Source organism: Calidris pugnax, unplaced genomic scaffold (assembly GCF_001431845.1).
Source record: "Calidris pugnax isolate Ruff unplaced genomic scaffold, ASM143184v1 scaffold304, whole genome shotgun sequence".
In the NCBI taxonomy this organism is placed as follows: domain Eukaryota; kingdom Metazoa; phylum Chordata; class Aves; order Charadriiformes; family Scolopacidae; genus Calidris; species Calidris pugnax.
Window position 1 is genome coordinate 583,393 of NW_015091068.1, and position 26,539 is coordinate 609,931.

The following is a 26,539-nucleotide window of genomic DNA, read 5'->3' on the forward strand; positions in this document are numbered from 1 at the left end:
AATCCTGCTTTAGCAGGGGAGTTGGACTAGATGATCTCTATGGTCCCTTACAACTCTAAAAATTCAGTGAAATTCAGTGAAATTTATAGGCTAGAGATATGCTGATAAGGTAGAACCTCCACGTATACATCCTGAGATTTTAGGTCCACTTGCAGGGTTCAAATCTGTAAGGTTAGTCCCTGGAATGGGAAATGATCGGCTAAGTCATTTTACACATTTCCAACAAATACTGCATCTTCTTGCAGAAGTGCAGTTTGCCTTTTCCTTCTATACAAGCTTATAATAGAAAGTTTCCCCAAAAAAAGGAAAACTGTCTTTGACAGAGGCCCAGACCATTCTGTCCTGCACTCCTTTCTAACAGGGAAGGTCCCTCATACTCAACTGGTGCTGACACATGCTGAAGATTTCACAGTAACCTGTGCATTGTCTGTTGAGTGTGATTTTAAAGTGTTTCTAAAATATATTCTACATGAAAATTCATACATTCTGACTAGTGGGAACATGGAAGTGGGTATTTCCTTGCTACGTGCAGTTTGGTACATACCATATATGTGGATCTAAGTTCCCATTCTAAGTCTAATTATAAAAGTAATCTAATTGATATTGAAAAGTTTCATTAATAAAACAGTTAAAGTTTTTATACAAAATACTTTCTCATAACAGTCTCTTTTGTGTGGTATCATAGTTATAGTCCCAATTCAGACTTTTACCATATATGGTATTCATAGACCTTAACGTAAACCAGGTTAGGTAATAGTTGTTTGACTACTACACAAGTATTAAAACAACCTAAAACCACTTGAGGTCAGACAAGCCCTAAGACCATGCATTGTCAGGTCAATACCAGCCCTCAAGCCTTTTGCTATTAATGGAAAAGAATCGTATTTACTGCTTTACAATAATGGCATTTTTAAGGAACTGAAGCATCTTAATATAGATAGAGAATGGTTAGGCATTCATCCTCATAGAAGGATGAGTGAAAAGAAGATACATTGATGGCAAAGGTGAAAAGTGATTAGTTCAAAATAAGCTCACTCTCATCACTCTTTCAGAGATATGGGTTTTCTGCTTTTTCATCCTCTCTACTGACAGCAGGACAACCTCAAAGTTACTGGTGTATTGCATCTTGGAGATAAATAATTGAAGACTCATTTTGGTAATTCTGTCTTAGCCATACAGACATGGAAATGTCAGCTGGAAGATTCCAGTAGAGCGAGCAAAGCTTACTGGAAGCTCACTTTGCCTTTTGGAAGAATAGCCCTATGCTATGACAGTGGTTTCTACACACATTGACTGAGGGGCCACTATCAACTCTCAGCAGTTCCCAGGAAACTTCAAGAGCTCCAGTGACAGGCTCTTCTTTGAAAGTGTTGTAGATTAGTAGAGCCAGAGTTTTTCGAGGGTGATGTGCCAGAGACAGCTTTTATGGACACTGATCTCATTTACAAGAATTAAAGGAACTGTCACCAGCCGTCTTCAGTTTAAGTTCAAGGGGAGGATATTCTTCATGGCTCTAATTAAATTCATGAAGCAAACCTACTGGCAACTAAAGACCACCTTCTGTGAGCTTTCCAAAAAGCCATAAACTCTGTTGATTATCCACAAATCTGCCTTGGACAGCAAAAGGAGCAACTTACACCTGAAATACTGCACAACCGGAAAGTGCTGAGGTGGTGTATGGGTAAATATATCATAAGGTGTTGTCTGGGAAAGAACACTAGGAAGGCTGAATAAGGATCACTGTCAGAAGTTATTGTCCTTATATTCTATTCATGTCCCAGACACTGGGAAAAAGAGATAAGAAGTTAGGAACTAGAAGAAAAAAAAAAGCCGTACTGTGATATAGGTACACAAAAGTTATATACCAAATTTGTGACCGAAAGCTAATGTTGATATAGGGTTAATCAGTAAAAAGATAAAAAAAATAAAATCTGGTTCTCATATTGAGTATGCAAAAGAAACTACATTCCTTATTATCTAAACATTGAGATTTGCATCAGCAAATGCATTGCCTTTGCATGAGCACTTAGCAGGTGACAGCAGCCTGACTCCAAAAATAGCATGTCAGGGGAAATTGGCTCCTCTTCTACAGCTATGGCAGCAAATCCCAAGACAACAGTCTCTGCTGGGCACGCAGCCCCATGGAAATTGCAATCATAGCTGTAGTCTGAATTTACAAAATCTTGTCCTTAAGGATCCCTAAAGTAGTTGGCGGGCAGCCATAGAGGCAAATGTGCACAGCACAGGCATGTAAACTCAGTAGAGCTGCTCAAACCCCCCCCTTCCTCTTCTCTGTTTCTCTGGTGAATAATCACATAAGGGTCTGAACCTGGGAGAGCCTAGAAGTGTTGTTGCTGCGGCAAGCAAAACATCTCCCATATAAAAGTACAACTCTGTGTTGATGCCTGTGATCCCTTGGAGTTCCCGATTTGGTGGATATGCTCTGACTGGCAGCACCATTTTCTACCCGCAAAATCCACTTGAGGTGGAGGCTGGCCTTCCTTCCCCTGTCCCGTACACAGAAGTCAAAGAATCAGTGGCTTGCTGTTTGGCTCAGTTCTCAGGAAGTGGATGTCCAGGACTCTGTGCCTGCTCCGGTCCTAGGAACGAGTCAGGTTCTATGAAGCACCTAAACAGTGCTGTGTCTGCTGTGAATTGGTTGTCTTCTCTGCCCTTTCCCCTAGCAAGAAAAATAACATTCTTACTTATACTTTTAGATGCTTGTGAAATAAAAGCATCCGCCACACGTCAGACAGCTAATGGACACAAGCTAAACATTTGCCAATCCCATAGCTAATTGGGAGACCAAAGTAGGAAAACAGAGACAGTGAGAAGAAGCTACTCATATTGTATATGCACAGCAATCTACGGTCTTTATTCTCTAGACATTGACATGGCTACAAAGACTCATTGCAGAAAAAGCGACCGAGAGGTTCACATTTTGTGCCACCCTCAGGTCACTTTGCTGCCTCATGACATCCTCACTCTTCCTCTTCTATCTTCTTGCCATGAAACTCCCGACTCTTCACTCGCAGCTTGTTGACCTGCGACTCTGCAATGTCAGCCCGCTCCTCGGCTTCCTCCAGCTCGTGCTGGATCTTGCGGAACTTGGAGAGGTTGACGTTGGAGAGCTCCTCCTGTGCAGGGAGAGGGAGTCGGTGGTGAGGAGCCCAGGGCAGGGGTTGGGCTCCTCCTGCGCCTCTTCTCTGTGGGAACGCCCAGACCTCCACCCCCCACCCCCCACTGCTTACACATAAGCCTCGCACAGACCTCCTCATCCATCCTTAGTCAGGATCCCACCGTGACAAGCTCCTCCACTACCGTGTCACTCCTGAGGAGCTGCTTCATCACTTGGTTTTGACATTTGTGTACTTATTCTCCCACTACTTGCTGCCCAGCCACCAGTGTGACTTACTAAGTTGAGAAAGAGCCTGACGCATTCTGCTGTCGATCAGCAGCAGAGATTCACAAACTTCTCCATCAGGGGATGTGGCCCCTGTTTTTTTTCAGTCTGACCTCCTGTATAGAACAGGCTGCAGAACCTCCCTCACGTCATCCTTGACGCAGGGTGCCCAGAACTGATCAAGGCCTCATGACACCGTAGGGAAACGGCGTGGTCAAGTCATTTGTGTCATGGGAGATTCTTCCATGCTCCCTTCCTGGTATTCATACTCATCTCAATGAGGGTGCTGCCCCGATGCAAGGTGTCTCTTGCCCGTTCTCCAGGCAATACTTACAGCCTCCTCAGCTTGTCTCTTGTAGGATTTCACCTTCGTTTGCAGCTTGTCCACCAGATCCTGGAGCCTCAGAATATTCTTCCGGTCTTCCTCAGACTAGAGTGGCCAGGAGGGAGGAAAGGGAATGAATTGTTGGTTTCCCACCAGGTGGGGTTATCAATTCCCCTTGGGAGTGGTGTTCACAAAATGTGACTTGCTGTGAGAAAACTTGTTCAGCCCAAGGAGGCCTCTGGCCGTACCTGGTAGGTCAGCTCCTTCACCCTCCTCTCGTACTTGCGCACACCCTTCACGGCTTCAGCGCTGCGCTTCTGCTCAGCATCCACCTCCCCTTCCAGCTCCCGCACCTGCAACGAGAAGCCCAGCTTTGGAGCTCCCCTGGTATCTCCCCAGGGGACGTGTTCCCTCATGCACAAATAAAAGCCCTACGCACTCTGGCCTCCAGCTTCTGGAGCTGCTTCTTGCCTCCCTTCAGAGCCAGCTGCTCCGCCTCATCCAGACGGTGCTGCAGGTCCTTCACCGTCTGGTCCAGGTTCTTCTTCATCCTTTCCAGGTGGGCGCTGGTGTCCTGCTCCTTCTTCAGCTCTTCTGCCATCATGGCTGCCTGATGAGAACAAAGGATGAAAGCCATTTTGGGGCTGGAGGCATTTTGGGGGAGAATGCACCCACCACCAGCCATGAAAGGAGCCCCCGACTCACATCTGTGATGGCCTTCTTGGCCTTCTCTTCAGCATTGCGCGCTTCCTGGATCGTATCCTCCATTTCACCCTGAATTTGCATGATGTCTGTTTCCAGCTTCTTCTTGGTGTTAATTAAGCTGGTGTTCTGTGTAATAAGAAAGATGTGATTTGTAATTTTAGACCTAATGCCTCCACGTCAAGAGTTGAAAGTGTAAGCACTGTTTATGAACGTCTTTAAGGCTCTTTAGAGCCATAGGTGCAAACCAGACACAGGTGCCTGTCTGGACTGGCAATATTATGGCACAGCTCTTCAAGTGTTTTGTGGTAATCACTTACAAGATGCATAGCACTTGCTTTCTGTGTTATCCCTTGCTGACGGGATTAATTTCAAGCCTAGTGACTGACCTGGGTGTGGAGGAGCTGCACACGTTCAGTGGCATCCAGAAGCTCCTGCTCAGCCACTTTCCTCGAGCGCTCCGTCTGCTCCAGGGCTGCCCGCAGCTCCTCAACTTCAGCCTGCAGCAGGTTTGCTCTGCGCTCCACCATGGCCACCTGCTCCTTCAGGTCCTCCTGTGTCCTGAGAGCGTCGTCCAAGTGTATCTGGGTATCCTGTAAAAGAGAAGAAATGAAAATTATGAGATGGCACAGCACGGGAGCAATGTTGGGTGGTGACATGCATGGTTCGTTTCCTAATGTGTGTGTGTGATTTTGACGTCGGTCCTCTACTAGGCAAGCGAGCTACCTGTGTGCTTATATTGGCCTTCTAACCTTGAGCACTCCCTGTGTGTTCCTCAGGTTCTTTTGTGCCTCTGCAGCCTGGCGGTTGGCGTGGCTCAGCTGGATCTCCATTTCATTCAGGTCTCCCTCCATCTTCTTCTTCAGCCGCAGGGCTTCATTCCTGCTCCTGATCTCAGCGTCCAGGGTGCTCTGCATGGACTCCACGATTCTGAGGTGGTTTCTCTTCAGCTGGTCGATCTCCTCATCTTTCTCTGCTACCTTCCTGTCAATCTCAGACTTCACCTGGTTGAGCTCAAGCTGGAGGCGCAGGATCTTCCCCTCTTCGTGTTCTAGAGAAGCCTGCACAGATCAGCAGGAACAGTGACTTAAACTACTGACTCCTTTCTAAGTAATCTCTTATGCAGTATTTCATGAAACCGAAGATGGATTTCCTGCCATCTCTGCAGGAAATTGTTACTTCCACACTTTCAGTCCAGACACCATTTATTAGCACTGTGTCTACCTCGGCTTCCTCCAGGGAGGCTTGGAGTTCAGATTTCTCCTGCTCAATCTGCTTCTTGACTTTCTCCAGCTCATGAATCGCCTTTCCTCCCTCGGCAATCTGCTCCGTGAGGTCGGAAATCTCCTCTGTGGGAACAAAGACCAATGGCATGGTCAGGCACAGAGCAGAATGGGAAGGGCCCCGTCACACCAAGGTGACAAGCCTCTTGGGTGACCTGCGGGCACAGACCCATAGGGAATGGTGGACCTGGAGAAAGCCCTGCCAGGAGCAGAGGGCCAGGGACTTACGCTGCAAGTTCTTGTTCTCACGCTTCAGCGTTTCCAGGTGGTCCAAGGACTCCTCATAGGCATTCTTCATCTTAAAGAGCTCCGTGCTGAGAGAGCGAGACTCCTTCTGGGAGGCTTCCAGCTCAGCCTGCGTTTCCTCATACTTCTGCTTCCACTCTGCCAGGATCTGAAGAGAAACGGGGTGTGAGTATGCATGTGGCAATGAGGAGGGGAAGCTCTGCCCAGGAGCCCCAGGCCTGGAGCCCAAAGCACCTTGTCAAAGTTCTTCTGCTTCTTATCCAGAGCTGCGCAGGCAGCATTTGATCGCTCCACGTCAATCATCAGGTCCTCCACTTCATTCTGCAGCCTCTGCTTTGTCTTTTCCAGGGAGGCACATTTGGCATTGACAGCTTCAACGTGTTCCTCTGCATCCTGCAGGCGCTGTGCCAGCTTCTTCCTGGGAGGAGATAAGCACAGCTCCAGGTTAGAGCTAAACGGTCAATGGCATTTGTGTCTCAGCGCCTACTGAGCATTTGGCCTGTCTTACGCTTTCTAGCCCTAAAGGCTACGTTTGTCCTTCCAATCTTCACTTTTCCCAGAACATTTTTTTCTTCTCCCTCTCTCTCCCCTTTACCACAAAGACTGTATGTCCCTGCCTTCATCCCACCCCTGTCCTAGCCCACTCTCAGAGGCTCCAGTTTCCCTTGACAGTCTCAGTCTTCTACAGCCATTTGACTTCCCACTTCCCACGTACTTGGCCTCCTCCAGCTCCTCCGTGCGCTGAATAGCGTCCGTCTCGTATTTGGTTCTCCACTGGGCCACTTCGCTGTTGGCCTTGGACAGGGCACGCTGCAGCTCCCCCTTGGCCTCCTGCTCCTCCTCATATTGTTCCCGGAGCAAGTCACAGTCGTGGCGAGCAGACTGCAAGGCGTGGGCCAGGGCGTTCTTGGCCTGTGGAGACACTGGGATTGGTAACCTGAATATCTGTCTTGAGTTGCCTCTCTTGACAGTGACAATGACAGTGAAATTAGACTGAAACTCTAATTAGGCAACTGCAAAGCTGGGAGCTGATGGAGCCTTCATTAACATGTTCCGGAGGATGGGGATGTGTTGGTGACAGGTGCTCCGGGGACACTAGTCCCCTCTTTCTGAAACTGTGTAAGCATATGTGTTTGAACCCTGTCTTGGAGAGTATCATCAGAATCTGCTGAAAGCCTCGTGAGTGACTTTCTCCAGCATCAAAATCTTTGCGCTTCCTTCCCTCTCTCGCCTATGAGTTGGGGGACGTGCATTACTGGTGTTCCCTCCAGTACTGCATGTGTTTGGGGAAAGAATACTGAACCAATATTCTCCAGATGCTTTTAGGGGTGATGTAGGTTGCGGACAGTAGGGTTATTCCAGACCTTTATTTCTTCCTCTAGATGTCTCTTGAGTTCCTCAATCTGTTGTGTAAATCCTTGCTTGCCCCTAGACAGCTGAGAAATCAGAGCATCTTTTTCCTCCACCTGGCGCGAATATTCACCTGGGAAGGGTAAAGTGAAAAAAAGTAACTAAGCTATCAATGATATGACTGTTTCAACAGTTTCTGCCTGTAAACCCATGAAATCAAGAGCGGCCTGGAGAGGTGACCCCAGTTGTCCCTTTGCGCCCTGTGGTGTGCTCAGGGATTGTGGATCCTCCCATTGCATCTCAGGAATAAGGCGTCTCACCCGATTCTGTCTGCAGACGAGCTCTTTGAGTGTTGAGGTCATTGATCATGCGCTGATTCTGCTCCTCCTTAGTTTTAATCTCACTCAGCTGGTCTTCCAGAGTGCGGCACATCTTCTCCAGATTTGCCTAGATAGCGAGCAAACCCAAGGAAGGAAAGGAGATGAACACCTGGGCTCTGCCTTAAACTCGCAGCAGGGATTTTTTTAATGAGGAAGTGGCTGGTAGGTGTAGCCTGTGTGCCATACCTTGCCTCTGTGAGCATGTTCTACTGCAGTTGCGTACCTTGGCTTTGGAGACAGACTCCATGTTACTGGCCAAGTCATCGATCTCCATCTTCAGCTCACTCTTCTCCTTCTCCAGCTTCTGCTTCACTCGCTGCAGGTTGTCGATCTGCTCCCCGAGCTCGGCCGTGCTGTCCGCGTGCTTCTTCCGCAGGGCGGCAGCCGTGGCTTCGTGCTGCAGCGTGGCCTCTTCGAGGTCGCGACGCATCTTCTGAAATTCTGCCTCACGCTTCTTGTTCATCTCCATCTGAGCTGCAGTGGCCCCTCCTGCTTCTTCCAGGCGCTCGCTGATCTCCTCCAGCTCCCTCGAGAGGTCGGCACGATGCTTCTCTGCTTTTGCCCGAGAGGTTCGCTCTGCCTCAATTTCCTCCTCCAGTTCCTCAATGCGCGCCTGGGGAACATTAGGCACCCCTCACACCCATGCCCTTCTCCTTCCTGACCCAAGACTGGATGAAAGAGGGGAAGGAACAGAGACTTGCCTGCAGCTCCTTGATCTTCTTCTGTAGCTGCATGCCCAGGGCTTGCTCATCCTCGATCTTGCTCTGGATCTGGCTGATTTCAAAGTCTTTCCTTTGGGCAAAGCAAACCACGTTAGAGCTCAAAGAACACAGACAAGTCCACCAGCCCAGCACTCAGGTGCCCCACAGCCACACTCACTTCTTCAGTTTCTCATCCAGCTGCTGCTTATCATTTTCCAAATCCATTATGCTGTCATTGGCCAGCTTCAGGTCTCCTTCGAGTTTCCTCTTAGCTCTCTCAAGGTCCATGCGCAGCTTCTTCTCCTGCTCCAGGGACCCTTCCAGCTAAACAGAACAAGGCCGTCAATGCTGTCCTGGTTATGCGCTCCTCCACAAAGGTTTCTTTGTCATTTAGTTACACATATGCTTACATCGTCCACTTGCTGCTCCAGCTTGGTCTTAGCTTTGGTCAGCGTATTGACTTTGTCCTCTTCTACCTGCAGGTCATCCAGTGTCTGCTGATGGGCCTCTTGGAGGGCTTTCTTCTCTTTTGTCAGCTTGGCGATGGTCTCATCCAGCGCTGCCATCTCTTCTGTGAGGTTTTTCACCTACAAATATGAGAAAGAATCAAAATGTAGTGGAAGGCAACGCTTCGGGTTCAGTGACCTTTTCACTTTTTGTTTCCTAGCCAGGAGTATCATTTTGCGTTCGACTTCTCAGGGGGTGGCCCTGCTCAGGTGTTCAAAAGACGACACATCCTGATTTAGAATGCTCTTTTGCCCCAAGGAATAATGATATTTTGGCCCCAATGTGATTCCCTGTGTGTGTACCTTGTTTTCAGTGGCATGCTTTTCCTTCTCCACTTTGGCTAACGTTAGCTCGAGATCATCAATATCTTTCTTGAGCTCTGAACATTCGTCCTCCAGTTTCCTCTTCTTGGCTGTCAGCTCAGCATTAATTTCCTCCTCATCCTCAGCCCTTTCAGTCACCTCCTTAATTTTGGCTTCCAGCTGGATTTTGGTTTTGATGAGCTGGTCACATCTTTCTTCCGCATCAGCCAAGCTGTCTGCTTCCTGGTGGGGAGACATGGATTTTAGTGGGTCGAAATGTTTTGAAGATTCTCCGCCCTGTCTTTCATGCCACCAAGTGGGTATGCATTAAAACGGGGGTGGAACCTGGCCTTCCTCTCCAGCAACTGGAAGATCTTGCCAGCTGTCTACTGGGAAACCTGTTCATCTGGAATCAACATTGATTCCAAAGCTTTTGTGTCTCTTCCAAATCATTCACAGAGAGGGTAGCTTTGAGAATACCTCATGCACCCCCAAGCAGTCATCCCTTCAATTTCTAGTTTCAGCAAGAGCAAGAGCTTGTAGTCTTTTTTTGTGACGGAAAAAAGTATTTAGGAGCTTTTTGTTTTTAATTGTCTCATTGAGAACCTTATGATGTTTGGGAACTAAAGGCTTTTCCTTTGTGGGGAGTAATTTAGTTGAGAAAGAAATTTAGCACTTAGTTCTAACTGCATCAAAATTGGTGCAAGACCAACAGAGTTCTTGCCTTTGCTATCCCCTAACTTTGTGTCTTCTTCCCAGGCCATGCCTAGCATTTCCAGTGCTAACTAGTTGATCGTTGCATGTGAAGAAACTGCCTTTCCCTAATTGCTTTGGAATGGGAAGTATCCATGTTTCTGAAAGTAATCAAGGCCTTCTAGTGTGGCTGCAAGTAGGAAAAGGAGGGGCCTTCTCAGGTTTGCCTTTGCTCCGTTAGGCAGTCACAGTGCTTTGAAAGCTGAGTAGGTGGAGATGCCTCCCTTCCAATTCAGTGCGGTCTGCTCGGGATTACATGTTGGCTACTGTTGCCTGGCTCTTTCTCCAGACAGCAGGAACACAGAGTCTGAGGTGGGGCTGCTAGGAGACTCACCACCCCCCTGCCAGTGCCTGTTTACTCAACGGTAGAGCGTGTGTTTCAGACTCTTTCCTACTGCACGTTCGTCAGCTTCCTGCAAGTCTCCACTTAGGCTGAGAAGCATTCTGGCTGTATATTGGTTTTCCCCAGGGACAAATGAACAGTGATGCTCACCGCCTGCACTTGGAGCTGCAGGTCATTTTTCTCCTGTAGCAGGACCACCATTTTCTCCTCCAGCTCCTTCCTCTTTGCCTCAGACTTTGCAAGCTCTTCCTTGGTTTTCTCAAACTCTTCCTTCATGTTGGCCATCTCCTTCTCAGATTCGGCGCTCTTCAGCAAGGGCTTGATCTTGAAGAACAGCTTCATCCAGGGCCAGTGCTTGACATTCATGAATGCACGAACATTGTACTGGATGCAGAAGATTGAGTCCCTGAAATAAAATTCACATGGCTATTACATAGCTTTGATGTGATGAATTTAAACTTCATTAGTCAAGTATCATGAGAACAAACTAAATATCAGAAACATCTACCTCCTCTCCACCATTCTCCTATACTCCACTCTCATAAGGAAGCCCCTGCACCTGGCTTGCGTGCGAGTGATGATTTCTGCCAGTTTATCATCCCTCATCTCCTCCAGGAGTCCCAGCAACCCCGCTTTGAAGAACACCTTGAGAAAGGAAATGTGGCATTATGTCATTGTCAGGTAATACATAACAGGGGCACATAGTCTTTCAGGATCCTAAGGTAAACCTTAATGGCCCTTACTGACCTCACCTTGGGGCCCCTCCCAGACCCTCTGCCCAAGGGCCTATGAGCTTCCTGTAAATTCATCCCTAAGAATTCAGTCTCTATCTGAGAGAGAGACTGTCTTTGAGCTATATTGTATGAGTTATGGTTTCCAGTTCAACCACAGCCTCAGCCACACCTGTGCCTGGTCATGGACTCCAGTGAGCTCTACCATGACCTGTGGTCTTACTTCCTGGCTTGATGTTAGACCAATCTCATTGCTGTGCATCTCTCCAGGAATTAATGAATGGTGCCTGGGCTTCCTTATCATAGCTATCTGTAACCCTGTAACCAATGTCAAAAACAAAGGCTTTATGGCTTTACCTCAGACCTTCCTTAATGTCAAAACCTGCCTGAATACCTGTACTCTTGGTTGAACGTGATTACAATTCCAGGGTCTTCCACACTTGCCTTGCTTGGGTCCTCTGGGGCCGGGCACTTCGTGCCCCTGACAAAGCAACCCACCCTTACCACTCCCTGACAAACTTTTAACACAGGTCTTGTTTCTACCTTGGTGTGACCAAATCTGTATTGAGTGTGGTCCACATCAATGGACCCAAGGAGCTTTTCTGAAGCCTTCTTGCTGTCCATGAACTGTCCCTCTGGGATAGCACTTGCATTAAGCACTCTGTATCTGTAGAAGAAAACAAAACAGGAAGAAATCCCAATCACCAAAACTACCACTATGATTGAACCCCACAGCCTTCTCAGATGCTGTCATTGAACCAGTTTAATGCCTGGAGACAATTCATCCTTTCAGAACAGGATATGGAGAGTGTTTTTACTATTAACTCTAAGTGCAAGAGAATCCTGATCTCAGCAATGTCATATCATCATGAACTGATGGTGAAATGTTTCTGTATTACTGCTTTAGTACCAATTTAAAGTATAATGTTTTATACTCAGGCTCTTCAGCGTGGTCTGAAAGGACAGAAAGGTGTAGTGCTCTTACCTTTGTTTGAAATCAGCATATAAGACTCTGCTGGGGAATCCTTTTCTGCAAATTCTGATCCCTTCCAGCACACCATTGCACCGCAGCTGATGCAGCACCAGCTCATGCTCCATGGCACCTAGCAAATACCACCATTAGTGAGTACCCCATTGCTTGATACTCAGGAAAAGAGCATCTGTGGCTTGTGTTTTCCACCTATTGGATCCCCTTACCAGGTGTTTTTGTTTCATTTGGGATGATGCATCGTACAAAATGGGGGTGGGTGCTTCTCAGGTTAGCCATCAGCTTGTTTAAATTCTCCTGTGAAATCAGGAAATTAAGTTTATCTTAGTAAGCCTAAGCACTGAAAGCTTAATAGTGGATATATCAAAATGAGTGTTTCAGGATGCAGACCTGTCTACTCTAAAACATCTTACAGAGCTTCCAGAGGGAAACTTGGAAACTGAAGGGCCCCAGATTTTTTATTTTGAAATTATTTTGTAGAATAATCATTAGTTTTGCTTTTCATTGATGCCCTTACACAAAGACAGAGCTGCCATTTCACAGCTTTCTTTGTAGAGTATTTAGTTGGGCTTTTAAGTGGATGAAATGTACTCTTGCATAAGCGTCATTAGTGACTGATTTGGCAGCTAAAAAAGTTCTTTTTAAATGGATGGAATATTTCTATAGCCCATATAAATTGACTTTTTAAAACAGTAATTCAGTATCTCCACCTCAGCCAAATGGAACCTTTGAAAACATCACTGAAAAGTGACCTCAAAATTCCTTAAATTGATGTAGTTTAGCACTCATTCTTTTTCTCTACTGAAATGAAAACATTGTCTTACAATTTTATGGGGCAAAATCCGGTTGGCAACTGGTCACCAGTGGTGTCCCTCAGGGCTTGGTTCTAGGGACAGTCTTGTTTAATATTTTTATCGATGACGTGGATGAGGGGGGTGAGTGAACCTTCAGTAAGTTCGCAGACGACACCAAACTGGGTGGTAGTCTTGATCTGCTTGAGGGTCAGAAGGCTCTACAGAGGGATCTGGACAGACTGGACCAATGGGCCATGGCCAATGGGATGAGGTTCAATAAGGCCAAGTGCCGGGTCCTGCATTTTGGTCACAACAACCCCAGGCAATGCTACAAGCTCAGGGAGGAGGGGCTGGAAAGCTGCCCAGCAGCAAAAGACCTAAGAGTGTTGGTGGCCAGCCGGCTTAACATGAGCCAGCAGTGTGCCCAGGTGGCCAAGAAGGTCAACGGCATCCTGGCCTGTATCAGGAACAGTGTGGCCAGCAGGAGTAGGGCAGCGATGGTGCCTCTGTACTCGGCACTGGTGAAGCCTCACCTCGAGGGCTGTGTTCATTTCTGGGCCCCTCACCACAGGAAGGACATTGAGCTGCTGGAGGGTGTCCAGAGGAGAGCCACCAAGCTGGTGAGGGGGTCTAGAGAACAAGTCATACGAGGAGAGGCTGAGGGAACTGGGCATGTTTGGTTTGGAGAAGAGGAGGCTGAGGGGAGACCTCATTGCCCTCTACAACTTTCTGAAGGGAGGGTGTAGAGAGGTGGGTGTTGGGTGGGTGGGTGGCCTCTTCTCCCAAGTGAGTAGTGACAGGACCAGAAGAAATGGTCTGAAGCTGCAGCAGGGGAGGTTTAGATTAGATATTAGGAAGAATTACTTTACTGAGGGCGTGGTCAGCCTGCCCAGGGAGGTGGTGGAGTTACCATCCCTGGAGGTATTTAAGAAACGTGTAGACATGGTGCTTCAGGGCATGCTCTAGTGCCCAAGATTACTGGTTTGTGGGTGGGTGTGGTGTGGTGGGGTGTGGTGTTTTTTGTTCTGTTTTTTTTGTTTTGTTGTTGGGGGTTTTTTTTGTTTGTTTGGGGTTTTTTTTGAGTTTGGACTCAATGATCTCAGAGATCCCTTCCAACCATGGTGATACTGTGATTATAATCTCAAAGAATTTTTTTGCTTTTGATGTTTAATCTATTATTTTTGAATTCTACAATGTGTCAACACTGAAAATCTTTAGGTATGCCAGTGTGTTTGAAATCCATAAAGATTATTTTAAAGTTCACCTGATTGGTTCTCACTCCCAGTCTACGTAGGAGAACGTCACCCTTTGTAGATTTTTTTTGGCTATTCAGAAAAGGTAATAGCAAACTAAGGCACATGGCAGAAACCAGCCAAAATACAGGGATGCAGTATCAAAAGTTATTTGGAAAAAAAGTCTAACACAATTGCCTAAGGCTTTCCAGGAGGCTGAAAATATCATTCTATTTCTAGAAATAAAAGGAGTACCATGCATGCATTGAAAAAGAGATTTTATGGTGTTTTGAGGGGATAATTCTGTAATTCCAAGGTTGGCAAGGGAAGGATTTTCAAGGATGACAAGAGCTATGACCAAAATTGAAACAATCCTTTCAGATTTAGAATAAGATTGCTTTCTATCTTCAAAAAGATAATGAATTCTGCCCTTACCCGGAAAAGAGCTGAGACAGTCTGGAAAGAAGAACCCTTCTTCTTGCCACCCTTCTTGCCACCACCACCAGCAGCCTCTGCAAAATTGAAGGAAATGAGGAGGTGCCTTCAACATTGTCTTTCAATTCCCCTTTCTACAATATGAATACATGGATTTTACAGCGCTTACCTGCTTCCCCACCATAGTTGGCAAAGAGTAAGGCCAGTGTCTTCACAGATGATTTCTGGTACAACCCAATGACAGTTTCGTTCAGGGGGTCCTTGTTCTTCTCCAGCCAGCCGGTGATGTTGTAGTCCACCGTGCCAGCATAGTGCACCAGGGAGAAGTGGGCCTCAGCCTTGCCTTTGGCAGGCTTGGGCTTCTGGAAATTGTTGGACTTGCCCAGATGCTGATCATAGAGCTTGTTCTTGAAAGAGGTGTCAGTTGCCTTGGGGAACATGCACTCCTCTTCCAGGATGGAGAAGATGCCCATGGGCTGGAAGGTACAACAAGAAGTGATAGAGAAAGATGATCAAGATGTGAAGCATGTGCTATGAACATCACAGGTACCAGTGTGTTGCTGGCAGTATCTCAGCCTGGATAAGGCCTACATTTGTCAGGAGCTGTTCTCAGCCAGAGAACTTTTTTCTGCCTTCCCTGACCGTTCTGCAGCCTGTCTTCACAGACAGGAACCTCTGTCGGGTTCAGGTGAGAACTGTGAGTAGAGTTGGAGGGAGAAGTGGTAAACAGAAAAATAATTGGGAAAATAGCTATGAGAGGTCTAGAACTCTTTGGAAGTCAGGGGAGTTGGTATTTATTTCCCAAATTTGTGTGTGGAGTTCTAATTTGAGTCTTTGGAAGAAAAAGGAAAGGAGACTGGCTCCAGTTTTTTTGAAAGAAGTCTGTTGGTGGGAGGCCAGGCTACCTTTTCCGTGCTTGAAGACCAGGTAATGCAGGATTGATGACACATGTTTTCATTTCCTAATTTCTCTTCCCCACACTAAAATAAATTTCAGTGCAAAATATTTTTTTTACCTGACACTGGATGTCTGGCTGTGAGTTCTTTCTGAGCTGAGTCTGGCTCAGAAAACGGAATCATGGAATTCCAAAACACATCATACACTTGTATGGAAAGGTACCTTCTCAATGAGCTCAATGCAGGCAGCCAGGTCCATCCCAAAATCAATGAACTCCCATTCAATTCCTTCCTTCTTGTACTCCTCCTGCTCCAGCACGAACATGTGGTGGTTGAAGAACTGTTGCAGTTTCTCATTGGTGAAGTTGATGCACAGCTGCTCAAAGCTGTTGAACTGCCCAAAGCAAGGAGAGGTGCGCAGGTTCTCAAGGTGTGACAAACACCACAGCATCTTGCTACCATTCTCCTAGTGCTAGCTAATGCTGTTGAAGTTCCCCAGCTGGAACGCCACTCCTAACCGTACTGCAACAGCACGTGTTTCCTTAGCAGGACTTCCACTGTAAAATTTACTGTCCTCAAAGGATTTCATTCTTATTACTTCTGAAATCAAACTAAAGGTAGCATTTCTTTTTAACTGTGCTAATCAAAAGCAAGTCCTTCCATAACCTTAGCTGCAGCATCCTGTAGGTGTCTCAGCTCTCTAACCACCCAGAGAGGGGAAACCTCCTCAGTGTCCCACCCAAGGACTTCTCTGCGTTCAGATCAGCAATCAGGGGGTTCCTCCACCCTGACACAGAAGTCCTGGCATCGCCACGGCATTCACAACACAGGAAACATGCTGGGAACTTTTCCTTCACACTGCCCTTTCCTTGGCCTCTCCAAGAGTGGCCACACCCTTGGTCCACATCTGTGTGAGCCTTATTCCTAGGGCTGTCTCTTTGTCTGCAAAGCCTAAGACCTTTGCAAGCTCAAGGGCCTCTGAGACCACTTGACAGAAAGGAGAGCTTTCTTCTATGGGTTGACAACCTTACAATCAAAGTCCCTGTTAGAAAAGCCATTTGTGGGTGCTAGACAGACAGAGGGGTTTCTGGAAAACTGCAGATGAGCAGGTTAAACTTCTGAATCTTCTTAAAAAGAAGTGTGTTTCTGACTCCGCATGACCCCATCCTGGCCCTCCCTTGACTACGGTGCCAAATCCATGCTCCTTACATCAAAGATCTCAAAGCCAGCAATGTCCAGGACACCAATGAAGTACTGTCTGGGCTGCTTGGTATCCAGCTGTTGGTTGATGCGAACAACCATCCACAGGAACATCTTCTCATAGACAGCCTTTGCCAGGGCGCCAACAGCATTGTTCACCTAAAACAGACAGAGAAGAAAGGACCGGAGTTTCCTCCTAGGATCAAAGAAGATTCCTCAAGTATTCTTTCACGCCATGTATTTTCCACCTCCAGATTTTACCTGTTCCACATTTTGACCTTTGGTGACATATTCATTCCCAACTTTGACTCGGGGATAACACAGGGCTTTGAGTAACTCAGCTGAGTTCAGGCCCATCAGGTAAGCAGCCTTGTCAGCCACTAAAGAGGGGCAGAGAAGGAGAAGCATTTATCTTTGGATAACAGCTGGAATTTGACTCCACTAGTCTGTTCTTGAAATGGAAAAGCATTGGTTTGATCTCATACACAAGGTATGGGATGAAATGTAAATTCTGGAACCTAATGATGGCCTTCAAAAGCAGGTTTTACAGAGAGAGAGTTAGTATGTGTAGAAGTTAACAACCTTCCTTTCAGGCTGTGTGTGTTTTTTGGGGCATATCATTTTGATAAAATGTTCATGATCAGGGAAGCACCTCTGCAGTTAGACAGACAGTGACCAAAGATGCTTCTCCTCACTGCTTGATGTGGTGTCTCAAGCCAAGAAAAGCCTGTCTTTGGAGACCAACATATTATCTCTGCAAACAGAGAAATTCTTTGAACACATCAGTTGCTGAATTTGCTGATACCTTCTGTGCCATCAGGCTCTGCCTGCTCCTCTCGTTGTTTCTGCTTGAATTTCAGGTTCCCGTAGTGCATGACAGCCCCTGTCAGCTTGTAGATGGCTGTCTTTTCATCAGCAGAAAAGCCCAGGATGTCAATGGCACTCTGCAGTCAAAACAATCAATTAAAATATGTATCCTTAGTAGGTCACCTATGTCAGCATTGACACATGTACAGTCAGTTCCTTTTTGCTGTGTTACTTACATCTGTAGCCATGAGCTCCTCCTGGTCATCAATGCTGGGAACAGTGACCTCACCTTGACTCACATAGTGGAAGTCAAAAGGGTTCGTGGTAATGAGGAGCATGTCTGAAAGCAGGAAGAGACGAGGCACAGGCTTAGATTTTCCAGCCAGGTAATAGAGGGAACTGTTTCTCCCCAAAAAGTCATAATGATCCTTCCTACCAATCAACTCCGGCTTCTTGTTGGACATGATCTGGTAAAATATGTGGTAGCTTCTTTCTGCCTTGAGCTGGAAAGTGACTCTGGACTTCTCCAGCAGATCTGTCATGGAAGGTAGAAAGAGTTTGGCCCAGGAATGCACATGGAAGTGGGAATTTGGGAAGGAAAGGGATCAGGCCAGGAGAGTCTCTTACAGGTTTCAATGTCAGCAGAAGCCAGTTTGCCTGTGGCTCCAAAGTGGATTCTGATGAATTTGCCCTGTTAAGGAGAGGAAGCAGCATTTCAGCCTGGATGAGTTCTTTTGGCATCTCCTTTATGTGGAACGGTCTAGGGCCAACACTTATCTTGTAATGAGAGGGAGAGATTTTGTCCAAAATAACAACTTACAAAGCGTGAGGAGTTGTCGTTCCTCACGGTCTTGGCATTTCCAAAGGCCTCCAGCAGTGGGTTGGCGCTGATGATTTGATCCTCAAGTGTTCCCTGCAGGATGATAATTACCACTAGTTATCTTTCCAAAAGTTACATCAGGAACAGTAGAAAGCATTACAGAATCACAGAATCATATGGTTGGAAAGGACTTCTTAGATCACCGAGTCCAACCATAAACACATACAAAAAAAATCAACCCTGCAATCTCAGCCACTAGAGCATGCCCTGAAGCGCCATGTCTACACGTTTCTTAAATACCTCCAGGGATGGTAACTCCACCACCTCCCTGGGCAGGCTGACCACGCCCTCAGTAAAGTAATTCTTCCTAATATCTAATCTAAACCTCCCCTGCTGCAGCTTCAGACCATTTCTTCTGGTCCTGTCACTACTCACTTGGGAGAAGAGGCCACCCACCCACCCAACACCCACCTCTCTACACCCTCCCTTCAGAAAGTTGTAGAGGGCAATGAGGTCTCCCCTCAGCCTCCTCTTCTCCAAACCAAACATGCCCAGTTCCCTCAGCCTCTCCTCGTATGACTTGTTCTCTAGACCCCCTCACCAGCTTGGTGGCTCTCCTCTGGACACCCTCCAGCAGCTCAATGTCCTTCCTGTGGTGAGGGGCCCAGAAATGAACACAGCCCTCGAGGTGAGGCTTCACCAGTGCCGAGTACAGAGGCACCATCGCTGCCCTACTCCTGCTGGCCACACTGTTCCTGATACAGGCCAGGATGCCGTTGACCTTCTTGGCCACCTGGGCACACTGCTGGCTCATGTTAAGCCGGCTGGCCACCAACACTCTTAGGTCTTTTGCTGCTGGGCAGCTTTCCAGCCCCTCCTCCCTGAGCTTGTAGCATCGCCTGGGGTTGTTGTGACCAAAATGCAGGACCCGGCACTTGGCCTTATTGAACCTCATCCCATTGGCCATGGCCCATTGGTCCAGTCTGTCCAGATCCCTCTGTAGAGCCTTCTGACCCTCAAGCAGATCAAGACTACCACCCAGTTTGGTGTCGTCTGCGAACTTACTGAAGGTTCACTCACCCCCCTCATCCACGTCATCAATAAAGATATTAAACAACACTGGCCCCAAAACTGACCCCTGAGGGACACCACTGGTGACCGGCCACCAAAAAGATTTCACCCCATTAATCACAACTCTCTGGGCAGTTCTCTCCAGCCCGTTTTTTACCCAGCAAAGAATACACTTCTCTATGTCATGATTTGCCAGCTTCTCCAGGAGAATGCTGTGGGGGCCAGTGCCAAAGACCTTAGCAAGGTCCAGGTAGATAATGTCCACAGCCTTCCCCCCATCCAGAAGGCAGGTCACATGGTCATAGAAAGAGATTAGGTTGGTTAAGCAAGACCTCCCTTTCATAAACCCATGCTGGCTGGCCCTGATCCCTTGGCTGCCCTGCACTTGCTATGAGACCTGACTAAAGGTGATCCTCTCCATGATCTTTCCTAGTACTGGGGTCAGGCTGACAGGCCTGTAGTTCCCCGGATCCTCCTTCTGGCCCTTCTTGTAGATGGGCTTCATGTTAGCCACCCTCCAGTCATCTGGTACCTCCCCTGCTCACCAGGATTGTTGATAAATGATGGAGAGAGGCTTGGTGAGCTCTCCTGCCAGCTCCCTGAGTACTCTTGGGTGAATCCCATCTGGCCCCACAGACTTATGCAGGTCTAGGTGCAGAAGCAGATCATTAATTGCTTCCTCCTGGATTATGGGGTGGTTGTTCTGCTCCCCATCCTTATCTTCCAGCTCAGGAGCCTGAACTCCCTGGGGGCAGCTGGTATGACTATTAAAGATGGAGGCAAAGAAGGCATTAAGTATCTCAGTCGTCTCCTCATCCTTGGTTGCGATGTTCCCTTCCGCATCCAGTAAGGGATGGAGATTCTCCCTGGCTCTCTTTTTTTGTTGATGTATTTATAAAACCTTTTTTTTGGTTGTCCCTTATATCAGTGGCCAAGTTGAGCTCCAGCTTGGCTTTTGCCTTTCTAATTTTCTCTCTGTATAACCTAACGAGGTTACTCTCTGTACTCCTCCTGAGTTGCCTGTCCCTTCTTCCAAAGGTGTTAAACCTTTCTTTTTTTCCGAAATCCCATCAAGAGCTCCTTGTTCAACCAGGCTGGCCAATTTCCCTGCCCTTTAATCTTGTGACACATGGGGACAGCGTGGTCCTGGGCCTTTAAGATTTCCTTCTTGTAGAGCATCCAGCGTTCCTGGACCCCTTTGCCTTTCAGGAATATCTCCCAAGGGACTCTCTCAACGAGTGATCTGAACAGACTAAAGTCTGCCCTCCGGAAGTCCAAGGTGGAGGTTTTGCTAACCCTCCACCTTACATCACTAGGAATTGAAAACTTGACCAATTCATGATCACTAAGCCCAAGACTGCCTCTGACCACCACATCTCCCACTAGTCCTTCTCTGTTTGTGAACAATAGGTCTAGTGAGGCACTTTCCCTGGTAGGGTCACCTACCAGTTGTGTCAGGAAGTTATCTTCTATACACTTGAGGAACCTCCTAGCCTGCCTGCTCTCTGCTGTGTTATATTTCCAGCAGATGTTTGGTAAGATGAAGTCCCCAACCAGAACATGGGCTGATGATTGTGAGACTTCAGCCAGCTGCTCACAGAATACTTCATCTGCCTCCTAGTCCTGGTTGGGTGGCCTATAGCAGACTCCCAACACAAAATCTCCCTTATTTGCTTTCCCCCCACTGATTTAAGCCATTAAAAAAATGATTTGTTCCTTAAGCATTCCATGCAGGATGATTCAGCTACAGTGTTTAGCTGAAATGGCAATTACATGCCAAGTTCTTCCTGACTCACCTGCATTTTGCCAGGCTGGTCCTCCTTCTTCTTCTCCCCACTGGCTGCAATTGTTGCAAAGTACTGGATGACACGCTTTGTGTTCACAGTCTTCCCGGCACCGGATTCTCCGCTGTCCAACCAAAGAGAGAAGCAGAGAGCGTGTGGTCAGGCAGGAGGTCCCCTGGCACCGGGCAGCCCACAGAGACCCGAGCAGGGGGTGTACATACGTGATCAGGATCGACTGGTTCTCGCGATCTGTGAGAAGAGGCAGTTACAAAGATGCTGCTAATGGCATTCTTGAGTAATACAGAACACAATGTATGTGATAAATACAAACATTGCCTTAAGAGATCCTATGGATTATATTGAGAGAGCTAGAGTTATCAAAGTTTGGATTTCTTCAGTGTTTTTTCACCTCTGAGTTATAAATTTAAACTCCTTTTTTGGTTATTGAAATAGGACATCTCTTCTTAATTTAACCTATTTCTCATATCAGTTTCTTTATGAAATGGATAATGATGTAAGAGCACCTGTAGCTTTCCAGTGACTTCAAGAGGTCTGGAGGATTGATTATCTTCCTCAGAGAAGTCCATTATAAACATTGGAATATTTTCAGTATGAAAAAACTTCCATAGAACCCACACAGAATAATATCAAATTACCCTTTTAAGGTCGCAGCAAGTATAACTAACTGCTTATACATCTGTGAATCCTCAAATGATTTAGGACTCTGAGATCAGTTTATACATGTTTCCCTTTAACAAAACGCCCTTTGAGAAATCTGATTAATTAGGTCTCATCTCCAAGTAGCAAGGGGTTGTAGCCCCTAACTCTATGGGTCAAAAGAATTCTGATATCCCCCTTGTCTAACTCATTTGTACAAGTGTAGAGTTTCAATCAGTGTTGAAATATTTGAACAAGATCTTTTTTTTTGTCTCCTTTTCTTCTTTTTCCTTCTCTCCAGTGAATTCAAAGGAATGTATCCTTTCTGGGATAGGAAAGAATGTTGGGGTTTTGTTGCTTTGGGTTTTGTTTCAGACTGCTAATTTTTTGTTTATTTCTGTCTTTGCAAGGAAGAAAGAGTATAGCAAATGTAAAAAAAAAAATGCTAAAATACGTGTTGTTCATGAACCTTATCCAGTTTTAAATGCGGAAGTGGAAGAGGAGAAAAAAGAATATTCAAATTATCATTGTATTTTTATTCAATATTCAGGGACATTTTTTAACAATCAACGTTATTACTCTGTGATATTCACTAATGTCCTTGTAGAATCATGAAAAAACTATAGATGTGTGACCATCAGATCATTGATTCCCTTTTACATATTGCAGTTTTGGTGTAGAGAAATCTAGTAATTTCTGGTCAAGTAACATTCATGCCTAAGAAGCAAATCCATAATATGGGAGTATTAACTAAGAGTTAATTTGAAATGGGGGCATTTATCATTGTTTCCAAAGGGTGCAACTTTGCTGGGATTGTCTCTTGTTCTTTCTTGTTGTAAATATCAGAATAAAACTTGAAATCAGATCATTTGCTTTTTCAAACAATGTCTTCATGAAGCCAAATCAGCTAGAATTTAACCTACAACACAATTTTGGGAGAGATTAATTCAATCAGAGCTCTATTAATATTTTCTGTCACATTTTGAGCAAATCAGATCTCAATAATAGATAGGGGAGAATTTTTGTTTCAACTGACTAACTTCATCCTATTAAGTATTCGTCACTGTAGCTTTCTCAATGCTCTTGTCTGCATGCTATCAATTAGAGTTTTAAAAATCATTAGGACAGAACTGTGTCTCATGCACAATATCAACAACTGTAAAATAAGTTAATTACAGGCTTATGCTGAAGTTTACATCTCTACACATACAATTTTTTTTAATTTTTTTTTAATTTTGTATGGCCATGAAGATATTGCCAGTGTCTCACCAGTCAGCATGAACTGATAGGCGTTGTCAGAGATGGAGAAGATGTGTGGAGGGGCCTCCTGGCGCTTCTTGCCTCGGTAGGCCAACACCACCTCCGGGTTGTACACCGGCAGCCACTTGTAGGGGTTGACAGTGACACAGAAGAGGCCCGAGTAGGTCTGTGAGGAAGGCAGACAGCACGTTGGCTTCCACTTAGCCACTTCCAGAGCAGTTCCTCCCAGCTAGCCAAGGGAAGAGCACTGCTGGTACTTACGTAGATCATCCAGGCTGCATAACGCTCTTTGAGGTTGTACAGCACAGCGGGTTCGTGGAGGTGGGTCATCATGGCCATGTCCTCGATTTTATCATACTTGGGAGGGTTCATGGAGAAGATTTGATCTTCCTTCACGGTCAGGGTCTGTCAGAGGAAGGAAAGATGCAGGACTGCAGCTAAGAGCTGAGACTGGGAATTACATAAAGTTTTTAAGTCTTATTTTCTACTCACCTCTCCACCTTCAGTCTTGACAGTGACCTTCCCTGATTCTTTGCTCTGGATTGTCCCTTTCACAAAGGATTCCTTAGGATGTGCCACAAAGACGGATGACTTGGCATCAAAAGGCTTGTTCTGGGCCTCGATTCTCTCCTTTTCTGACTTTCGGAGGTAAGGAGCCGCCTCCCCAAAGGCAGCCATCTCAGCGTCTGGAGAGGCCATGGCTGCACTTTTACAGGAGATGCAGTCAGCAGAGTATTCTGTAGGAAAGAGGATATGTTGAGTAAGTGAGCGAACAGCTTCATGTGGAAGAGAGGAAATCTTTTGCACTTTGATCTCTTCAAATATTTGATTGGATATGAGCAAGTCAAAAGTTGGATTTAATCTTCCTAGTCTTGACTGAAAATACTTGTATACTTTTCTGAAATTAGTCCTTAGACATCTACCTATGCTACATCTAGCTAAGTATAGAACAGTTCTTCGGCATTGTAGTATTGTAGTACAGTTTAGCAGTATTATTTCAACTTTGTGGTCTCTAGTGAATTTTGCAGTTGCCATTGCAGAAAATTCCTATTAAATAAGTCTCTGATTTTTTTTATTTTTTTTTTAATTTGACCCAAGACTATTTGCTTGTCTCATAGCAAACAGTGTTTTTCACTGGAAAATTTACTTGCTATGGACAATTCATCTTGCATTATGACAGATATAAATATATAAATGTCACTATTGCCTGTTCTGCTTTCTAAAAATCTCAAAGTGCTGGATTACTTTCTGTTGCTTAAAAGCTGGCAAATTTTGGTATTAATTATGATGGCAGAGGCTGGAAGTCAGTCACTGCTGTTTAAAACCATATCAACCATATTGCACAGATATCCAAAGCTAATATATGAGCTGAAAGAAAAAATATTACTTTCAAACCTGGAATAAAATCACCAGTGGCAGAGACAGTCCCTGAAAGAAATGGATATTCGAGGCTTATAGGGCGTTAAATGGAATAAATAAGTATATGCTTTGCCCAGAAGTTCACAGAAGCCATACACTTACCTTGAAATTTTCTGTCAAGACGGGGCACAGGACTCCAAAGAGACTTTTATAGAGTCTGGTATGCAGATGCTCTGCATGTTTCCTTTTCCTTCAGTCAAAGTATATTTTGGCAAGCCATCTTTGGCAAAACATTGTCTGGCAAACTTAACTAACGACATAATTGTCATTTGATTTGCCTAGATATATTTAGAAATGTTTTACATCTTACCATTCCTGTGGATACATTTACTATAAATAGTGACAGGGCTATTAATAAGGGAATCTTGACTAGACAAGGCACTTAAAGAACTTGGATGGAGAATTTATGGGTTCCTCTACTGGCATAGCTTGATCTTTGACCCACGTGAGATTTTTTGGTATTTCTATACTACAACTATTCCACATATGAAATGGGAATAATACAATGTATCTTGTGCACATGCTCCGTGAATTTAAAGATTGCCATTACAGCATTAGAAAAGACAATTCTACAACAACAAATCATGACTAAATATCATTCAATTCATTATGTGTTATAATGAAAAAGGGAAAACCAGAGGTGTATTGTGGATAAGGACTTTGACTATAATAGCGAAGGAATACAGAGGGAATCCAAGAGACAGCAAGTCAGAATAGCAGTTCAAGTTTAGACACAAACTTTGTTCCTAGAGTGTGCAAGGTGGCTCCTTAGCTATAAAAAGAAATGAATATCGATGTGAGCAAATTTGCACTTGGTATTTTGGAGAAACTGAAAAATTCAAAATGTGTATACTACAGACATGTTCACTGTTGTTGTAGCCAGTTGTAACTGATACCAAAGAAAAGTCTTACCTAGTTATAAAAAAAAAAACAAATTACTCACGGTACCTCACACATGAAAAAGAACATTATACTGCTTTTTTCTAGCTGATCTAGAATAAATGTGTAACATTGAATTACGAGAACATATATTAATAGAGAAGTTATTCTTAGTTAAAATTGCATCTGATTCTCAATCTTTATCAAAGAACTCTAAGGGTTAAGAAAGACCAACATGCAAAAGTAATCTAGACCAGGAAAAACTCCAAATATATGTGCACTCAGTAAACACAAAGTGATACTTCCCATTTCCCCCAACACAAAAAAAAATGTTAAAAGGCCATAAAGAGTTTAAGTCTCTGTCTCCAATATGCATGTACCCACTGTCGACATATTTAGCAACGTCCTCGACCAAATGGGGAAGCAGGGGAGGTCCCTGTAACCTTTCACTGCCTACAACTCGAAAAAAACCCACCCCTCCACCCAAGCACAACTCTGCACACAAATCACACACAGAGCATACGCTCTGAGACCCTCTGAGACCCTCTGATACATCCTCAGTCCAGCACTCTCATCCCATCACAACTGTCTTGCACATTTACACATTCATACAGTTCCTGCAACAAAAGCTATCAACACAGTGCTGCCTATATCGGAGCATCAGAGGTGGTAGGCAGTGCTGTACAATGCTGATACTCTGAGAAAAGGGGAATTTGCTGGTAGTCCTGGAGAGTGGCTGATCTAGTTCTAGGAAAAGGGCACTGTCACTTGAGCTGCTTTAAACACTGTCAGCTCTAAACACGTCCTTCTCCTGGTCATTGGCATTTTGGTTATTAAAAGAGCTCAGTGGACAAAGCTCTGTGAAGAACACAAGGGCAAGGTCAGAAAAATTATCCCTGTGATCCAAGGTAACGCTGTGTGCCCTGCCCAGGAGAAGCCCAGAAACAGCCAGAGGGAAACGGTGAGCACTGAGGTGTGTCTGAAGACCTGCCTCTCTGGGCAATCTCCAAGTCCCATGGACATGCAGAAGTTCTAGGACAGAGTCACAGAATCTTAGAATGCTTTGGGTTGGAAGGGACCTTAAAAAGATCATCTACTGCAAGGCCCCGTGCTGTGGATGGGAATATCTTTGACTACATCAAGGTTGCTCAGGTTGCTCAAAGCCCCAGTCCAACCTGAGCTTGACCGCTTCCAGTGATGAAACATTTCCAAATTCTGGGGCCAGTCTGTTCCAGTGTCTCACCAGCCTCATCTTAAAAAATCTCTCCCTT

At 45.6% G+C, this 26,539-nt stretch overlaps 1 protein-coding gene across 1 annotated transcript; it reads right to left on the reverse strand.

Annotated features, from left to right (window-relative positions):
• Window positions 1-2,847: 2,847 nt before the first annotated feature.
• On the reverse strand, window positions 2,848-23,669 carry LOC106896758 (myosin heavy chain, skeletal muscle, adult). The gene is made up of 38 exons (XM_014956974.1): window positions 23,463-23,669; window positions 23,232-23,375; window positions 22,980-23,136; window positions 21,275-21,302; window positions 21,066-21,177; window positions 18,199-18,291; window positions 18,006-18,069; window positions 17,815-17,913; window positions 17,615-17,718; window positions 17,377-17,515; window positions 16,833-16,951; window positions 16,581-16,730; window positions 15,595-15,765; window positions 14,645-14,951; window positions 14,476-14,552; window positions 12,224-12,311; window positions 12,012-12,129; window positions 11,570-11,693; window positions 10,804-10,940; window positions 10,446-10,701; window positions 9,200-9,442; window positions 8,801-8,977; window positions 8,569-8,714; window positions 8,391-8,481; window positions 7,913-8,302; window positions 7,630-7,756; window positions 7,324-7,442; window positions 6,675-6,871; window positions 6,194-6,377; window positions 5,942-6,107; window positions 5,655-5,779; window positions 5,183-5,491; window positions 4,820-5,023; window positions 4,434-4,559; window positions 4,168-4,338; window positions 3,977-4,081; window positions 3,738-3,833; window positions 2,848-3,137 (listed from the first exon to the last, which is right to left on the reverse strand). The coding sequence occupies exons 1-38, from the start codon at window positions 23,667-23,669 to the stop codon at window positions 2,982-2,984; spliced, it is 5,826 nt and encodes a 1,941-aa protein (XP_014812460.1). The 3' UTR covers window positions 2,848-2,981.
• Window positions 23,670-26,539: the final 2,870 nt, after the last annotated feature.

Bases quoted from the DNA above. Each gene is read 5' to 3' on its own strand.
- LOC106896758 (XM_014956974.1), bottom strand. From the start codon at position 23,669: ATGGCCTCTCCAGACGCTGAGATGGCTGCCTTTGGGGAGGCGGCTCCT. The intron at 9,443-10,445 runs GTGAGCATCACT...TCTCCCCACCAG, and splicing joins TGCAGCTCCAAGTGCAGGCG to GAAGCAGACAGCTTGGCTGA. The intron at 7,757-7,912 runs GTACGCAACTGC...CTCGCTATCTAG, and splicing joins AGTCTGTCTCCAAAGCCAAG to GCAAATCTGGAGAAGATGTG.